The sequence below is a fragment of the Cololabis saira genome, chromosome 3 (assembly GCF_033807715.1).
Source record: "Cololabis saira isolate AMF1-May2022 chromosome 3, fColSai1.1, whole genome shotgun sequence".
Taxonomy (NCBI): domain Eukaryota; kingdom Metazoa; phylum Chordata; class Actinopteri; order Beloniformes; family Belonidae; genus Cololabis; species Cololabis saira.
In genome coordinates, this window is record NC_084589.1 from 7,093,619 (window position 1) to 7,110,796 (window position 17,178).

Genomic DNA, 17,178 nt, shown 5'->3' on the forward strand with positions numbered 1-17,178 from the left:
ATTTATTTAAAACGAATATTTCATAATTTAATTATTTATTTAATTTTGAATGAATCGTTGTTCCATACAAATGCAGTTACCAGTTCTCAGGCAGCCTGTGCGATCGACTGTACTCATAGATTTAACAAGAAATCGGAGTTATCGTTTTACAGACTGCTGAAAAATAAGCTTAAAGGAGCTTGAGGCAGGATTGAGGCAGGATTTATGAAAAGAATTCGTATACGTTTTAAGTTTTCTAAACTGTCAGATGAAGCGTTCCAAACCCAAAAAATGAGCCCTCTAGTGTATCTCTCCGTTGCCTTGAACAGGCTGTGTGCTGCAAAATGTGCTGCAATTCGGTCCCAAATTTCACGCGCTGTCCTGTGGATGTGACGTCACATGACGCTGCATGCACGTTCTCCCCGTTCTCCCGTGCCGGCTTCGCTGTTGGCTGCAGTACCCCCAACGGCCGTCGTGGTGAAGGGTGGCGCTAGAGAGTCTCATTTCTTAAAAGGAGCCTCATGCTCCTTTAAGAGAGACAAATCGCTGCAATTCACAGAAACAACTGGATTCCAGGCACCGAAACGTGGATTTGTGGTTCCCATTTTGTATCAGGTAATGTTGGATTTTTGGGTAGCTAACGTTAAACGGTCAAATCATAAAGTTCGGTGTCCTCATCACTTTAATTTCTACAACAAATCCTGCCTTGAAGTCGGACCAAGCGTCAAGACTTTTGTATGCCTTCAAGCTTTGCTTCGTGTATTTCCCCGGTGTAGAAATTAAGTACATATAAAATGTCCAGGACATTTCTCTTACGGGACGGGAGAAGACACTAAATCAATGCATCTCTATTATTGTGCGGCATGAATTCCCAGAGTTTTGCGGATGCGGGTGGGAGTGGATATAAACGCTGCTGGAGCGGGATGAAGAAAACAGTCCCGCTATAGCAGGGCTCTACTTGACACGTCGCTTGGGAGGTGTTTTTAGGCAAGTCCAACCCGGAGAAGTCCCCAGGGCAGAACCAGGACACACTGAAGAGTTACGTTTCTCATGATCTCTTCTGTTGCCGGAGACGGTTTCTGCAGAGAATGAAGCTTGGGCCTCTCTGCTTCTGATGCTACCACCACGACCTGCACTTCATAACGGCAGCTGAACTTCTGTGCACACTAGGGCTGCAACGATTCGTCGACGTTGTCGACAAAAATCGATAATCAAAATTGTCGACAATGAATTCCATTGTCGACAATTGTCGGCAGACGTGTTTTTCCAATGGAGTGAGGCGTCTCACTTCAATACGTTCTCTCCCGAGAATCGCGCATGCGCGATAGCGTCTCTGCCGAGCGGTAGCGGGTAAACAATAATGACGGCGTCCCGTCCTGTAGCAGCTGCGCGTAACAAAACTTCTGAAGTTTTGGAGCCTTTTAGCCTCGATACGGTAAATAAAAAGTTGACTTGCAAGGTTTGCAAAGCAGACCTTGCTTATGACGGGAGCACGTTGGTAATGCACAAGCATTTGAAGAGAAAGCACGTCGGGTTTCAACAACCAGTTTTAAATAGGACATTTTATTAACTTTTTGTATGAACAGCGGCAAAGTTGAATAAAATATCTACAGGACTGTCTCAGAAAATTAGAATATTGTGTTCTTTATCTCTTTATTTTCTGTAATGCAATTAAAACAACAAAAATGTCATACATTCTGGATTCATTACAAATCAACTGAAATATTGCAAGCCTTTTATTATTTTCATATTGCTGATTATGGCTTACAGCTTAAGATTCCCAGAATATTTAAATTTTTTGAGATAGGATATTTGAGTTTTCTTAAGCTGTAAACCATGATCAGCAATATTAAAATAATAAAAGGCTTGCAATATTTCAGTTGATTTGTAATGAATCCAGAATGTATGACGTTTTTGCATTACAGAAAATAAAGACTTTATCACAATAGTCTAATTTTCTGAGACAGTCCTGTATTTTTCATTGAAGTACCCATCTTTCTCGTGTTTATTATCATTTGCCACATAATTAAAGCGACATACTAAATTTAAGAAAAAATGACTAATTATCCGAATAGTCGACTAATCGTTTCAATAGTCGGTGACTAGTCGACTATTAAAATAGTCGTTAGTTGCAGCCCTAGTGCACACAGCACATTTTTTCCTGGTTCCCAGATCGGCTCCGAGTGCACAGATGTGAGGAGTGGCTCTGGTGTCAGATACTCACACACTGGTAGAACTGGCCTCTCTGGCCGCCGGTGACGAAGCGTTTGCCGTCTGGATTCCAGGCTGCACAGGTCAGGCTGTCCTCGTGAGACTGACTCATCTTTGTTCGTAACTCCCCCGTCTGCACAAAAACCAAGCAGCAAACAGAATACAGCACACCTGTTTCATTTGATGCTCTGAACCTGAAAATAAAATCTGATACTGATCCTGTGCTTCTGTCAGCACCAAGGCCCCACACTCATATATTGGGACCACTTTTTTTAAGCATGTTTGTTTTTTTTCTCACAAATACTTGCTGGAATGTGACCATGGCCTGCAGTCTCAAGGCATTTCTACATATGCTGGAACTTTTTTTTTTCTTTTTTGTTGTCAATCACTGTTGCCAACAGTCATGAACCCTTCCTCAGTTTGATTGTTTAATTGTTTAATTAGGATCCCCATTAGCTACAGCATGACTGCAGCTATTCTTCCTGGGGTCCACCAACATTTTAAAATAATACAGTACTAAACATAACATGAGAAAAGCAAACCAAATACATTTCCACTAGATAACGAGAATATCAAATTAAAAATACTCTGCAAAAAGAAAGCAGAGACATTCCACAAAATGAAGACAGCGAAATGAGAACAAAACACAAAACAAGACAAAAACACTGCACAGTTAAGAGTTCATCTGAGGTCCAGAAGTCTGAAAAGCAGTGCACAATTTCATTTCATTTGTAGTTGGGGAACCTGTGAGGTGTGTCTACCTGGACGTTCCACAGCCACAGCTCCGAGCAGTCGTCAGGACCGCAGGCGAGCAAGTAGGCGTCGTCTGGACTCCACACCAGGTAGGACACCCCGTAAGCGTGGCCCTCCAGAGTCTTCATCAGTTTCAGCTGCTGAGTTTCCTGGGGGCCAGGAGTCAACCATCAACCACAGAGAGAGATAAAGGTTTTATTGGAGAGGTTCCCTTCAGGAAAATCAAACATCTCAAGTGTTCACACTCTCAAGACTTTGCTTTTCTGATAAACAAATGCTCGTTACCGTGTCGACCTGCCACAAGATGATGGTTGTGTCTTTGGAGCCGGTGGCCAGCTTGGTGCCATCGTTGGAGAACTTACAGAACCAAACTTCATTACAGTGTTCAGTCAGGATCTGCTGAGTGTAGCAGGGGAACTGCTTCCTGCAGGTCAGAGCAGACACATTCATCTACCAACCAGAGATGATGTCTTTGAAATGTATGTTCAAATCACTCCACAGTGAGTGGATTTAAAAATGAGTTGTTTCCATTTATTTGGTGTGCTGCATGTGAATAAATAAACTTTGTGTGATTAAAATTGCTTGAATGATCTCTGTGTCAATTTCCACCAATGCATGTGCTTTTGAGCTTCACTAAAACAAAATATGACGAAGGCAACTTCACAACAACAGTGAAGCTGCTCTGCCCTGCTGTGGTCCAGAGCAGCTCTGTGTCCCTGATGGAGTTCTGCTGTGGTAGAATATGTGTCTTCTCACCGGCTGCAGGCGTGGTCCAGCAGCAGGGAGACCGAGTCCAGCCCACCGTCCAGTTTGGTGTTGTGGTAGAGGCAGCGCTCCCTCTGCAGCTCCACGGCCTGCCGCAGGAGAGTGTGGAGGCGACGAGGTGGCAACATGACTGAAGGAGGTAGATAAGCTGTAGAAACACACACAAACACACACACACACACACACACACACACACACACACACACACACACACACACACACACACACACACACACACACACACACACACACACACACACACACACACACACACACACACACACACACACAGAGTTCAGACCACATACACACCAACAACTGACACTCAGCACCCATGTTTCCCCTCATCACCGCCAACTTGTGTCACGAGTCTGCTGACACTTGTAACATATTACAGGATTATTGAGTCGTGTCCCAGGACTTCTGAGTCATGTCATAGAACTGCTGAGTCAGATAACAGGAATATTGGGTAATGTTACAGGAGTGCTGAGTCATGTTACAGCTAAGTCCAGATACCGGAGGAATGCGTCATGTAACAGGATTGTTGAGTCATGTTATGGCCCATTTCCCTGAGCGGTTCGGTAAGGTCCGGTACAGTCCGGTCCGGTATGTTGTGTGTTTCCATTACAAAATGGTACCATTAAACCGAAGCATAAAGTACCATTTTTGGGCCCCCGTTGTTTGTAGGTCCATAGAAAAATAGTACAGTACGGTAAGGCTAAAGCTACTGGCGTCACTCGATACTATCTATTGACTGGTAGAGAAAAAAACGTCACTCCCCACGTCAAAAGCAAGCGGGAAAGCAGCGCGAGAGTTTGTAAACACTGTTCGCCGCCTGCAATCTTCTTTCAGACAACGTGGGATGGATTGTACAGACGAAGTACCAAAAGCCAAGCGTAACAAAAACGACAAAAACGACCTCCATTGTTGCCGTTGGCAGCGTCTCCACGGCTGTGGTGAGCCCACTTCCAGTGGAAACGCTCAACTGAATTGACCGGACCTTTCTAAACCAGACTGAACCGTACCGGACCAAATGGCTCAGTGGAAACGGGCCATAACGATTACATTTTTTTTAGATTAATTAATTAAGATCTGTCATTAATTAATCTAATTCATCTCTTTTTTAATCTCACCTAAAAATAGCTGAGAAAATCCCTCAACCTGAGGTGTTTTCCTTTAAATTCATTACATTATTGTGGCAGATCAAAACATTGATATATAACAACAAAAAGTGGCTTTATAAAGTAATTTATTTAACAGACTTGAACAGATGCAGTCCTAGCCATTTACATCCACTTGGCAGGAACATTCGCCAGCCTTTCTGTTGCAGACGTGCGCATGCACAGTGCTCTCCTCCAGTCTAGTTTGGGAAGAGCGTTGCTGTGGCAACATCGTTGCTGCTAACTGTAGCTGTGGCTGCGCTCGCAACCGGGTGCTTTACGTTTATCTGGCTAAACCTGAGCTGTTTCGGTGTTGAGCAAAGTCCTTTCCACAAAGACATATTCCTTTATCAAAGGTGCCTTTGGGGCGTTTTAACTTTCACCTGCTCCTCCATTTTCACTTCTCTTCTCCGCTACTTTGAATCACCTTGTTGTTGAATTGGGCTGTGGGTGAGTGTAGTGTGAACGGGACTTACTCTGAAGTTTGTCCAGCAGTTTGGTTCTGGATGCCAGGCCTTTTCCCTCCCACTCAGCTTTGAGCCTCAGGTCCTCTGCATGACTGCACATCAAGTACCTGCAGGTCACATGACCACAGCCTGTGACCAACACATGGAGGCTGTTTCTGGACTTCAGCCCAGTGTTCAACACTGTCCTCCACCCTCTGCTCCAAACTGTCCGAGCTCAGCACACCAGCTGCCCTGAGTGGATCTCCTGACTGACAGAGGTCAGCAGGTGAGGTTGGGACAGTTCACCTCCGACACTTATGGCTTTTACACTAGTACCTACTCAGCCCGACTCCACTCGCCTCGTCTCCACTCACCTTGCCCTCGTTTCTCTTCAAAACCCAGATCAGAAGTAGGCGGGTTGGAGCGAAACTGCTGTGATGTTTGTAGCCTTGAGCAGACATGGACTGAGAAAGCTCCTGGTATATTTTTTTATTCCTCGTGGCCCCATCTAGCTCTCTCTGGATGTTTTCATCAGCCACCAGGTTTAAGAAGGTCTCTCACTCTTGAAATGTTGTCACATCCAACAGGCTTCTCAGAGCTCTCCGGACCAGGATTAACATATGGGGCTTTTCCACTAGCACCTACTCAGCACTACTCGACTTGCCCCCGTTTTGCGCTTTGACACTACGGGTGGAGGCGGGTGGAGGCGTGCCGAGTAGATACTTTTCTGTATCTATTCTGCCGAGGTGTTAAGCGGCTGAGTCGGCTGTATCATCACACTACAGGCCACCGGTTGGTCGGGGGGTTGGACACGTTTGAATCAGGAAGCGGGATATCAGTGGAAGACCGACTCGCGGCTTCTTTATTTTATTCAACAGGCAATGGCAGCACAGAAGTGTGTTTCATTATCCAACTCTGAGGGTCAGATGTTCATAAACCTGGTGCTGAGGAGAGAATTAAAAAAGGGATCTAGACGGAGATAAGGAACGACCAGATCTACCAGGAGCTCTGTCTCTTCATAGCTGCTCACGGCTCCAGCTGACTTTTCAGCAGCAGAGACAAACTAACAAAATTAAAAAACATTGCCGCTTGAAGCTTCTCTCACTCTCATTTTTTAACTTGATATTGAACACAAGCCACAGACCCAGCAGCACATCTATCATCTCCTCCAGGTTCTACATCTTTAGTGTTGTTGTCTTCTTCGTTTAGATACACAATCAAATACGTCACAGCAGCTTCACTCCAACCTCCTACATCAGATCTGGGTGTCTAAAAACAAACGAGGACAAGGCGAGTCGAGTCGTGCTGAGTAGGTACTGGTGTAAAAACGCCAACAGTCCTGAAGACCAGGGCCAACTGGTACCACAGAGTCCTCCAGGCCAGGACTAATGTACATTATTGCATATTTGTGTGTTAAGACTTTACTTTGTCTTCTAAATCCCTATTTTGATTTTTATTCTATATCTATGACATCTTTGTTCACCAGAGAGACAACAACCGTATGTGTCTACATACTTGGCACACAGAGCTGGTCTTCAGAACTACCGTAAAGGCTGTAAAGATAAACCTCTGTCCCAGATTCAGTTGCCGTTTCCATCAGTGTTCCAGAGCGTGTTGGTTAACTGACCCACTCAGGATGTGGATCCGCTCTGTGTTGTACTTGAGAGGCGTGAGCTCGGCTCGCAGGACCTGCAGAGCCTCCAGGACCTTCCCATCCTCCAGGTATTCCAGGTACTTCTGCTGCAGCAGCAGGAACTTCATCCGCTGGGCAGGAAAGGACAACAAGACAAATACATAAGTCATTATGACGTATATGGACAATCGTCCTGAAGTCAGCAGCGATCAATCAATCAATCAGATTTTATTTGTATAGCACCTTTCATCCAGGTACATGAAATACAAAGTGAAAAATAAAAAATAAGCATAATAAAAACAAAAATAAAAACTGGGAGACCAATGCACACTACCATACAATATAGTTAATTAAAATGATATAATGATAAAAGTTCAAGAATTAAGGCTAAAATATAATCAGTCCACAACAATAAAATATAATAATAATAATAATAATAAAAACATTACAAGAAATAGATAAATAAATAAAACAAATATCTCTAAAAAATGTTAAACAGAATAAAAATATAAAATTTGATGCTACATAAAAGCCAGACCAAAGAGATGAGTTTTCAGTCTACGCGATGGAAGATGAATCATTTGTGGCAGATTTGTTTCAAAGTTGTGAACTTAAACAGGAAACCATCATCCTGGCCCGTACATTTATGTTCCGTGCAGACAGGAAACGTTCATGTTGGATTTTTCTGACTAACTTTACTAACACCTGCCTTTTTTTACCAGATGGACAATGTCATTTAATAGTTTGGGCGCCCCTGGTCTGTTGCTGTGAATAGCTGATACTTTCAGAGGAAGAGTATCTCATTTTAGAAAGTTTGAGTTACAGTTTGAGTTGTGAAAGATTGTGTCCTTATTAATCATTTAATTAATTATTGATTATATGATTAATCATGCCCATCCCTAGTAGGAACCAGAACCAATCTGGTAGGGGGTTTGAGGTGTGCTAGACTCTGGACTTACCACTACAGCAGCGTGAGAATGCATCAAGGCCTTCAGTTCATTCAGGTCACTCTCAGCCTGGAAAAGGGACAAAGCAAGAAACAGAGATGGGTTTCTGGAGAGGAGCATTAATGCGCAAGAACTTGAGTTTTAGCAAAAATGGTTTTAAATCCTGAAGTCGGTCCAGAGTTGTGGAGAGATTGCGTTTTTAATCCTCCACAGATTTGGACGTGTGCTCCAGGTAACGCGGCTCTACCTGGTCCCAGTCTCCTTCGATGACGTGGTTGCGGAACTTGGTGGCAGAGGGATGATCCAGCTTGCAGCCAGACTCCTGCATCAGGAGATCCACCGTCTGGCTGGAAGAGACAACACAGACGACTCAGAACACTGACCAGAACCATGATTTTAGACAGGAAATGTGTCTTCAGAGCAGAACCGGTCCATCTAGCTCTGTCCAATGCCACCCCCAGTTTCTGTCAGGTCCACTGGTCCGTGGTCTCTGCAGGGGCTCATACGCAGACAACTAAGTAGCTGAATCATCAGCAGAGTAGGAATGGGCGATATTTTACACTTCACGATAAACCGTCAAAAAAATTCCCCACGGTAAGAATTTTTCATCTTGCGGTAAAAACGATGAATTCCCGTTGATTTTTGTGTAAATCTGATTTATGGTTCTGCGTTAAATCCACGCACAACGTACGTGTGCCTGAAAGAAGGAAGGAAGGAAGGAAGGAAGGAAGGAAGGAAGGAAGGAAGGAAGGAAGGAAGGAAGGAAGGAAGGAAGGAAGGAAGGGAGAAAGAAAGAAAGAAAGAGAGGAAGATAGGAAGAAAGAAAGAGATGAAGAAAGAAAAAGAAAGAAAGAAGCCTGAAAGAAAGAAAGAAATGAGCCTGAAAGAAAGAAATGAGCCTGAAAGAAGGAAAGAAAGAAAGAAAGAAGAAAAAGGAAAGAAAGAAAGAAAGAAAGAAGAAAAAGGAAAGAAAGAAAGAAGGAAGGAGAAAAAGGAAAGAAAGAAAGAAAGAAAGGAGAAAAAGGAAAGAAAGAAAGGAGAAAAAGGAAAGAAAGAAAGAAAGAAAGAAGAAGAAGAAAAGGGAAAGAAAGAAAGAAGGAAGGAGAAAAGGGAAAGAAAGAAAGAAAGGAGAAAAGGGAAAGAAAGAAAGAAAGAAAGAAAGAAAGAAAGAAAGAAAGAAAGAAAGAAAGAAAGAAAGAAAGAAAGAAAGAAAGAAAGAAAGAAAGAAAGAAAGAAAGAAAGAAAGAAAGAAAGAAAGAACGATAAATTCCCATTGATGACGTTTAGTAGCATTTAGTATTCTTTTAGAGCAGTGTTTTGGCTCCAAAGACTAAATGTGGGGATAGATTTATAGTTAAAAAGGTGGAGTTGAATTGGTATTTTTTTAATCGTCATTTTAATCGTTATCGGGATAAATTACAGAAATTTTCGTGATAAATGTTTTAGTCCATACCGCCCATCCCTACAGCAGAGGAATTCACTTTTGGACGCTGCTGTGGTGATTTTGTCTCAGATTAAACATCACAGATCAACACTGTCAAATGCGTCATTACTGTGCTGATTATTTAACTATCATCAGATGTAATAAAATCACACTGATGTTGTCTATGATGTAAGGTGTTTTGGTGTTCTGGTGATGGTGCTCCTTTTCACACATTTTCACTCCTCACCTCATAAATGTGTCACATACCAGAAGTTTAACATAGAAATACTTCATCAAAATTATATCAGATAATATTTACATTTCCAACTTTGTGAAAATGTCCTTGGATAAAAAACGTTTTCCATTTTTCTTTTGATGTTTGTTCAAATAGTTTTGATAGAAAGAAGAATATAATTCATGTCATCTGGAGAGGTCACCAGTTACACTTATTTCCAATAATTTATTTGATTTAACAAGTGTCTGCGCGTGCATATATATATATATATATATATATATATATATATATATATATATATATATATATATATATATATATATATATATATATATATATATATATATATATATAAATATAAAATGGGGAAAAAAAGTATTCAGACACCAGTTGTGCAACTTTTCCCACTTAAAAAGATGAGAGAGGCCTGTAATTTTCATCAGCTATGAGAAACAAAGAGAAGACATTTTTTTTTGATTATGTGATCTAAACGAAGAATACAACACTAAAGATGTAAAACCTGGAGGAGATGATAGATGTGCTGCTGGGTCTGTGGCTTGTGTTCGATATCAAGTTAAAAAATGAGAGTGAGAGAAGCTTCAAGCAGCGACGCTTTTTAAGTAGCACCAAGCTGTTACCTATTGCAGATTCAGTCTTCCCAGCTGGTGCAGGTCTACAATTTAGTTTCTCACGTCCTTTGACAGCTCTCTGGTCTTGGCCACAGTGGAGTTTGGAGTGTGACTGTTTGAGGTTGTGGGCAGGTGTCTTTTATACTGATAACCAGTTGTCTTTTATACTGATAACCAGTTAAAACTGGTGCCATTAATACAGGTAACAGTGGAGAACAGAGGAGCCTCTTAAAGAAGAAGTTACAGGTCTGTCAAAGCCAGAAATCTTGCTTGTTTGTAGGTGACCAAATACTTATTTTACCCAGGAATTTACCAATTCATTAGGTAAAAATCCTATAATGTGATTTCCTGGTTTCTTTTCCCCCCATTCTGTCTCTAATAGTTGACGTTACCTATGATGGAAATGACAGGCCTCTCTCATCTTTTTAAGCGGGAGAACTTGCACAATTGGTGGCTGACTACATACTTTTTGGCCCCACTGTACATAACTCCTAAATTTTAAAGGGGACCTATTATGAAAAACACGTTTTTTTCTTGCTTTAACATATATAAAGTGGTCTCCCCTCAGCCTGAGAAGGAGGAAAGCAACCAAATTCTGCAGTCTCTGTACAGCCGCCTGGATGAGCTGTCCAGTGTGATGTGGATCTACAAGCTGTTCAGATTCTGCGCATTTTCGTTACGTAACCAAAATGCAAACCACGCCCACAACTAAACACTGTAACTGCATGTGAGCGTCCAACTATCGTGTAGCACTGCGTGACATCGGACGCTCTCTGTCCATCTCCCTCCAGCAGCTGCCACTTTATTGAGGTTTTTGTAGTGAAATGAGGAGGAATCATAGAGATAACTTCTCATTTCAACTAACTGGATCAGCCGTTCCTCATCATGACTGTTTCCTCGCGAGTGACAGGAAGAAGCAGGGCGTCCGACAAATGTTCATCTCAAAACGGCGCGGCCAGTTAGGACAGTCCAATAGAAAATAAAGCAATGGAATTGATTTTGTCGCTGACGCTCGCTCGCATGCAGTTAGGACACGGTGTAAATCCTCCAGCCGGAGCTTCCGCCATTTTTTCGTAGCGGTGTATCGTGTCATTCAGGCAGCCAATCAGCACAGAGCCTCATTATCATAGCCCTGCACACTCAGAATCCCTCATAGATAATGAGGTTAGAGAATGGGAAGATAAAGACATGGCCCAGAGGCTGGATTTCTAATTTATTTAGCAAAAACAATCAAAAGCTCGTTTTTAAGATATTCAAGGCCTGTTTAAAATAGATTAGATGCCATAATAGCTTACCTTTAAGCTAATCTTAGACACATTTCAGCGTCAAGATCAAGACAAAGGGGGAGTGGTCCAAATTATTCATAGATAGAAGATCCTTTTAAGGAAAGGTTTCACCACATGTCGAAAAGAGATGAATAATAATGAACATAGCTATCATTTCCCTGTGCAACACCAAAAAAGAGGAGGAGTTAACTGAAGACATCACTGGTTCCAATATGACATCATAGATGACATCACTGGTTCCAATATGACATCATAGGCAGGAGCTTCTGGTTTGCTTAGCCCCGCCCCTTGCTTTATTACATCATATCATTCTTAAGACAACCAGTTACAGTCTTCCAACATCAGTACGTTGGAAGCCTCACAGGCAGAAGATCAGTAGATTTTCTTAAGAACAATAAATAACTAACAGCTGATCAACACAGCGAGACAAGATCAGCCAACATGGAGGAAGAAGTTGAGAGACTAGCCTTAGAATTACTGATAAGAAAATTGCTTCATTTAGTTATGACTAAAACTAATATAGAGATCACACTAAGAGAGAAAACAGAAGTAGTTGAAAGTATATTTAATAACTTATGGCCACATGTCACCTTTCACATTCCGTTGGAAATATTAGAAGATGTGGAAGCAACACTTTTGCCGTATCTGGTTAAAAGGCTTGGAAATGTTTACGGTGTACTAGAAATGCTTCTTATAGATAGTCCAGAGAATGATAGGGAACTCATGCTAGCCATCGAGACTTTGGTGGAGACGTCAACGTTCCACAGATACCTGAACAGAGTAAGCCATTGTGTTTCAGGTAAATGGTATTGGGCGGTGGGAATGGCATGTGTAACTGTTTTTTTTCCAATAAGAACAACCTCCGTATTATATTAAGTTCAATCCATGATAATAACTGCTCTGTATTGTTAAGGTTTTCTGCAGCAGTTTGTAATTATTAATTCAAGGTGAAATCAGACTTTCATATTTTGGCACCAAATACCTTTAGCAACTATTAACCACAACCTTTAAAGTAGAATTGGGTTATTTTCCAGGTTTTCTCCAGGGGCTCCGGTTTTGTCCCACCGTATACAAGCATGCACATTAATACGGACTAATTGTTAGTTCTAAGGGTGCTTTCACACCTGTGGCCTTTGTTTTGTTCCGATTCAGGGGCTAAATAGATACAGTTGTTACGTTTTTCGCTTGTGATCACAAGGCAACCAACCGTCTGTAGCGGTTCAAAGCTGTTAACAAATGCCATGCGCAAACCAACTGTTCTCTCATTGGTCAGAAATGAACACAGAAGGAGTTTCCTCTTCTGTACCCTGGGAAAAACAACAACTATGGAGCATCGTAAGCGAGTGTTATGAGTGAGTTGTGTGGGTTGCTGTGTGGATTATGTTCTCACTGCAAACGAACCGCTCCAGGTCTGGAATGGAAGCGAGCCGAGACCACCTCTCCTAGGATCTCGGCTCGCTTGTTTTGTCCCGAATCCGAGTGCGATTGCTGTGTTCAGATATACCAAATGAACCAATTTTTAAGCCTGGTTTATGGTTCTGCGTTAAATCAACGCAGAGCCTACGCCGTAGGGTACGCGGCTACGGGGGAGGCTCTCTGTAGCCTACGCCGTAGCCTGACGCGGGCTGTGATTGATTTGCTTGGTAGCAACGCATTTCCGGTTCCAGACTGCACCATCCCCACCATTTTTAAACATCTTGTTGTTGTACACGGACAGAACATTATCAACATGGACCAAGTCGAGGAGCGACTCATTGAGGAAGTCCGTAAATAAAAATAAAAAATAAAAATAAAACAACGATAAACCATTCAGGAAAATAACGCAACCCCCTAGTGCTCGCGGGGGGTATTGCACCGCGGCGAAATGGAGTGACGGAGAAGTCCGAAGAGTTCACAACGGCGTCATGGCAACGGTGTAGGATCTGCGTTGGTTTAACACAGAACCATAGTTAAGTTTCGTAACAACTGCTCCAAACAGGACAGGCGTGAAAGCACCCTTAAGCCGGGCAGACACTGTGCGATTGTCGGCTCGTTTTGAACCGATTTTCCACTTGTGCGACTATTTTTTGGATCGGGCCGGATTTCGACCCAACCGTTGGTCGTGCCTCGTGCAGTATACGTGGGGTAAGGACGAGAGATTAACACCTCACGACGAGAGATTAACGTCATGTGACGTCACATCCGCAGGACAGCGCGGGAAATTCCGGCCCGGAAATTCCGGCCCGGAATCTCAGCACATTTTGCAGCACACAGCCTGTTCAAGGCAACGGACAGATACGCTAGAGGGCTCATTGGTTTTGGTTTGGAACGCTTCATCTGACATTATTACTAGAAAACTTAAAACGTTTACAAATTTTTATCATAAATCCTGCATCAATCCTGCCTCAAGCTCCTTTAACTGGAAGTTACACGTGTCATTTGTTGATGTTTTTTTCCAGGATTCTGATCGGCTAGCATGACTTTATGCTTCTCGTTACACTGCCCCCTGTAGGTTTGGCTGCTTATAGCACCTTAACAGCTATTTATGCGGGTTCGTGTAAATGAAGAGATTTTGAAAACGATCTTGTATAAATGATGGTATTTTTCAAAACGTAGAGGGGGAAATTTCTGTTTTTGTAAATACCCGGCTATGTGTAAGCGTGGCCTTAGATTGACACTTAGATTGATCAGACGGGGATCTTGCATTGGGGTATGTTTGTGAGGTCCCAGCAGGTCTGACCCCCCCCACCTGTCAGAGTCACGTGGTCACTTACTTCAGCCCCAGGTCGTGCAGGTGCTGTCCGATGAGTCTGATGACGTCATCATGGTCACATGGAGACGGACGTTTCTTCTTCTTGGCTTCTGACGTGCCCCCTCCTCCTCCCCCTCCTCCTCCTCCTCCCCCTCCTCCGCTGCTGTCAGCCTCGCAGACAGGAGCCGCGGACGGGAGTCCATTGGAGCGGGGGACCCCCGCGTCCCGAGCCCCGTTCCGGTAGGACAGCCCCCCCTCCTCCTGCTCCGGCCCCCTGCCGTTAGCCTGCATGTCCCCGTGGACCGACCCAGAGACCCCCCGGACCGCGGGGTTTCCGCGGGGCAGGTGCAGGGGTTTCCGCGGACCTTCCGCGGGGCTTCCGCGGGGTTTCCGCGGACCTTCCGCAGGGGCTTCCGCGGGGCTCTCGCCGCCGACGAGCTGCTGTCGGTCAGCGAGGACGGGGCCGCGGAGCTCACAGCCGCCGCGGCGGGCGCATGTCTTGGCTCGGGTCCGCCTGAGCGGGGTTTTCTGGGGGGTTATAATGGCTGTCAGAGCCGCTGGAGCTGCTGTCGGTTGTTGTTGTTGTTCTCACACCGACGTAGCTCTTACAAACGTAACGGACGTCATGACGTCATGACGTCACCGCCAGGCGGCAGCGTTTGCTGGGGTTAAAGATTTAAACATTTATTTCCACTTACCTTAGTAAAGTTGAAAGCATATCCCGAATTCTACACCTTTCATACTCATTAGCTTTAGACTTATGTTTTATAAAATCTGTGAACCAAATGAAATAATAGAACACATTATTTAAAAAAATCTGTCCTGGTCCAAAACTATAATGATGTGTGGTTTAAAAGTCATCGATTTTGATTGTTTGAAGAACCATAGAGTTGAATTGGCTCAAATCCTACTTAAAACACCCTGATAGCTTATGGCATATTTTTCCAGTTAAGATATTTAATTCTGTTAAAGGATTACATTTTCTTCTGAAATGCGATTATGACATTAAGAAGTAAGCTATCCAGCTTTCACAAGCAAGTTCTGTTTTACTGTCAAATGCTTTACAAACACAACTTCACCCCAAACCTATCGCCACTTTGGAACAACAGATACATTCTACATAGAAATAAATCTCTGTATTATAAAGAGTGGATGGATAGAAATATCTGGTCAGTGGTTGACATTCTAGATATGGATGGACAACTGTTATCGTATAATAATAATAATAATAATAATAATTTTGTGCTAAATTAGATTTTTTCTGTCACCCTAAGCAATTCTGCTGCCTCATTAATGCTATTCCAAAAGCATTCTTACTCTTTGTGAAAGAGGTTATTTAAAACACCATGCCATTGTTAACTTTACCAGACCTATTTATTGGTGATATACTATACTATTCCTTGACAAAAAATGCAACAACCTTTTAATCAGACAGAATTTGACAAATGACTTATACCCAAAACAGATAAATACTTGATTTCAGAGATATGGATCCTGACAAAGTACTACAGTTAAAAACATAATTCTTATGTTATCCTTTACCACCCAAAGCTAAAGAATTACATTTTAAACTAATTAATGATATCTATCCTTCTCAGGAAGTCCTTAGATTAAGATTCAATATTGATAGTAATGTATGCTCATTTTGCAACTCTGAAACTGAAACCACGGAACATATTTTCTCCCCTTGCAGCCTCTCCCAAAGATTCTGGAACCAAGTGGAAGAATGGTTTAGACAAAAGAATGTATCTGTTGAACTCAAATCACATGTAGGTAACATGTATGGAGTAGTGATGGAAAAGAGACAAGATCATTTGCCGACTAACACTATTCTCATAATGGCCAAATTCTACATTCACAAATCAAAATTCATGAAAACCCCACCTATCTTTAATGCCTTTTATAACACATTTAAGTTGTACTATAAATCCTTCAAGTATATGAACTTCAAATCTGCGAACAAACTGCTGGATTACATTCAGTGTTATAAATTAATAGATTCTGATTGAAATGTTGTATAACCCTACCAGAAGGAAATTATAACTGCAAATTTCTTTTCTGTTTTCTTTTAAGCTACATTTATTTATTTTATTTGTCATTATTTTGTCATAAAATTTATGATGTATAGAAAATGTATTTATTTAATTTAATTTAAGTTCTTTTTTGTTCCTTATTTTCTATTTCCTATTTCATTAATTTGTCCAGTCAGTACACGCCTTTTCTAATGTGCTTGCTCCATGGCAGATTCAATGTGCCTTGTTTGTTTGTTAAATTCAAGTATTTTCATAAAAAAAAGTATTTATTTCCTTCTCTTTTTACGTATCATTACCAATTTCCTCTAAAGTCAAGGAAACCCACTTTAAAATAGCCGAAACCATTGAACATCTTTTTTTCAATTGCTCTTTTACAAAGTCCTTTTGGTCTGACATTCATAATTGGTTATCTTTAAAAATTGAGGAAATTCCTGTTTTTGCTTACAATGATGTTATTTATTATATGGATAACTTGGATCCTAAATATTCAAACATTATCAACCTGGTGATTATTTTGGGTAAATATCATATTCACACTTGTAAGTGGAAATACTCCCTCCTTTACTATATTTTTAATTTTTTTTACCAACTACTTTAAATCTATGAAAAAGATTGATAATATAAATAGGGTTGCCAAGAAACTGCACTCATCCATAACTCAGTCCTTGCTCTTTTGATTTTATTGCACCTTACTGTCCTTGTTCTTTTTGTTTGTTTTTGTTTCTTGTGTGAATCTGTTATCTTCACCATTGTTTCTGTAATTATTTCCTAATTTTATACCTTTTTCACCCTGCCTAGAGCTTTACATTCTTTGTGCTAAATAAAGTTTAAAAAAAAAAAAAGATTGTTTATTTATTAATTTTTCGGGCCCGATTAAAGAAGGTGCGAGGACGTAAAACTCCCCACACTCACTGTTCATCGTGAGCTCATTCATTCCCGGGAGTGTC

General features: G+C 41.9%; 1 protein-coding gene across 2 annotated transcripts in view; it reads right to left on the minus strand.

Annotated features, from left to right (window-relative positions):
- Nucleotides 1-14,321, minus strand: part of LOC133424963 (WD repeat-containing protein 26-like) — a 28,562-nt gene extending 14,241 nt beyond the window's left edge. For both annotated transcript variants that reach the window (XR_009770926.1, XM_061715584.1), the window contains exons 1-9: nt 14,221-14,321; nt 8,142-8,241; nt 7,907-7,963; nt 6,942-7,078; nt 5,345-5,442; nt 3,700-3,856; nt 3,229-3,367; nt 2,952-3,092; nt 2,204-2,323 (exon numbers count right to left, since the gene is read on the minus strand). Coding sequence is in view for 1 of the 2 variants with exons in the window: in XM_061715584.1 (XP_061571568.1) it covers nt 2,204-2,323; nt 2,952-3,092; nt 3,229-3,367; nt 3,700-3,856; nt 5,345-5,442; nt 6,942-7,078; nt 7,907-7,963; nt 8,142-8,222 (930 nt within the window). In the remaining variant the exon portion in view is untranslated. The remainder of the gene's footprint in view (nt 1-2,203; nt 2,324-2,951; nt 3,093-3,228; nt 3,368-3,699; nt 3,857-5,344; nt 5,443-6,941; nt 7,079-7,906; nt 7,964-8,141; nt 8,242-14,220) is intronic.
- Between the last annotated feature and the right edge of the window lie 2,857 nt (nt 14,322-17,178).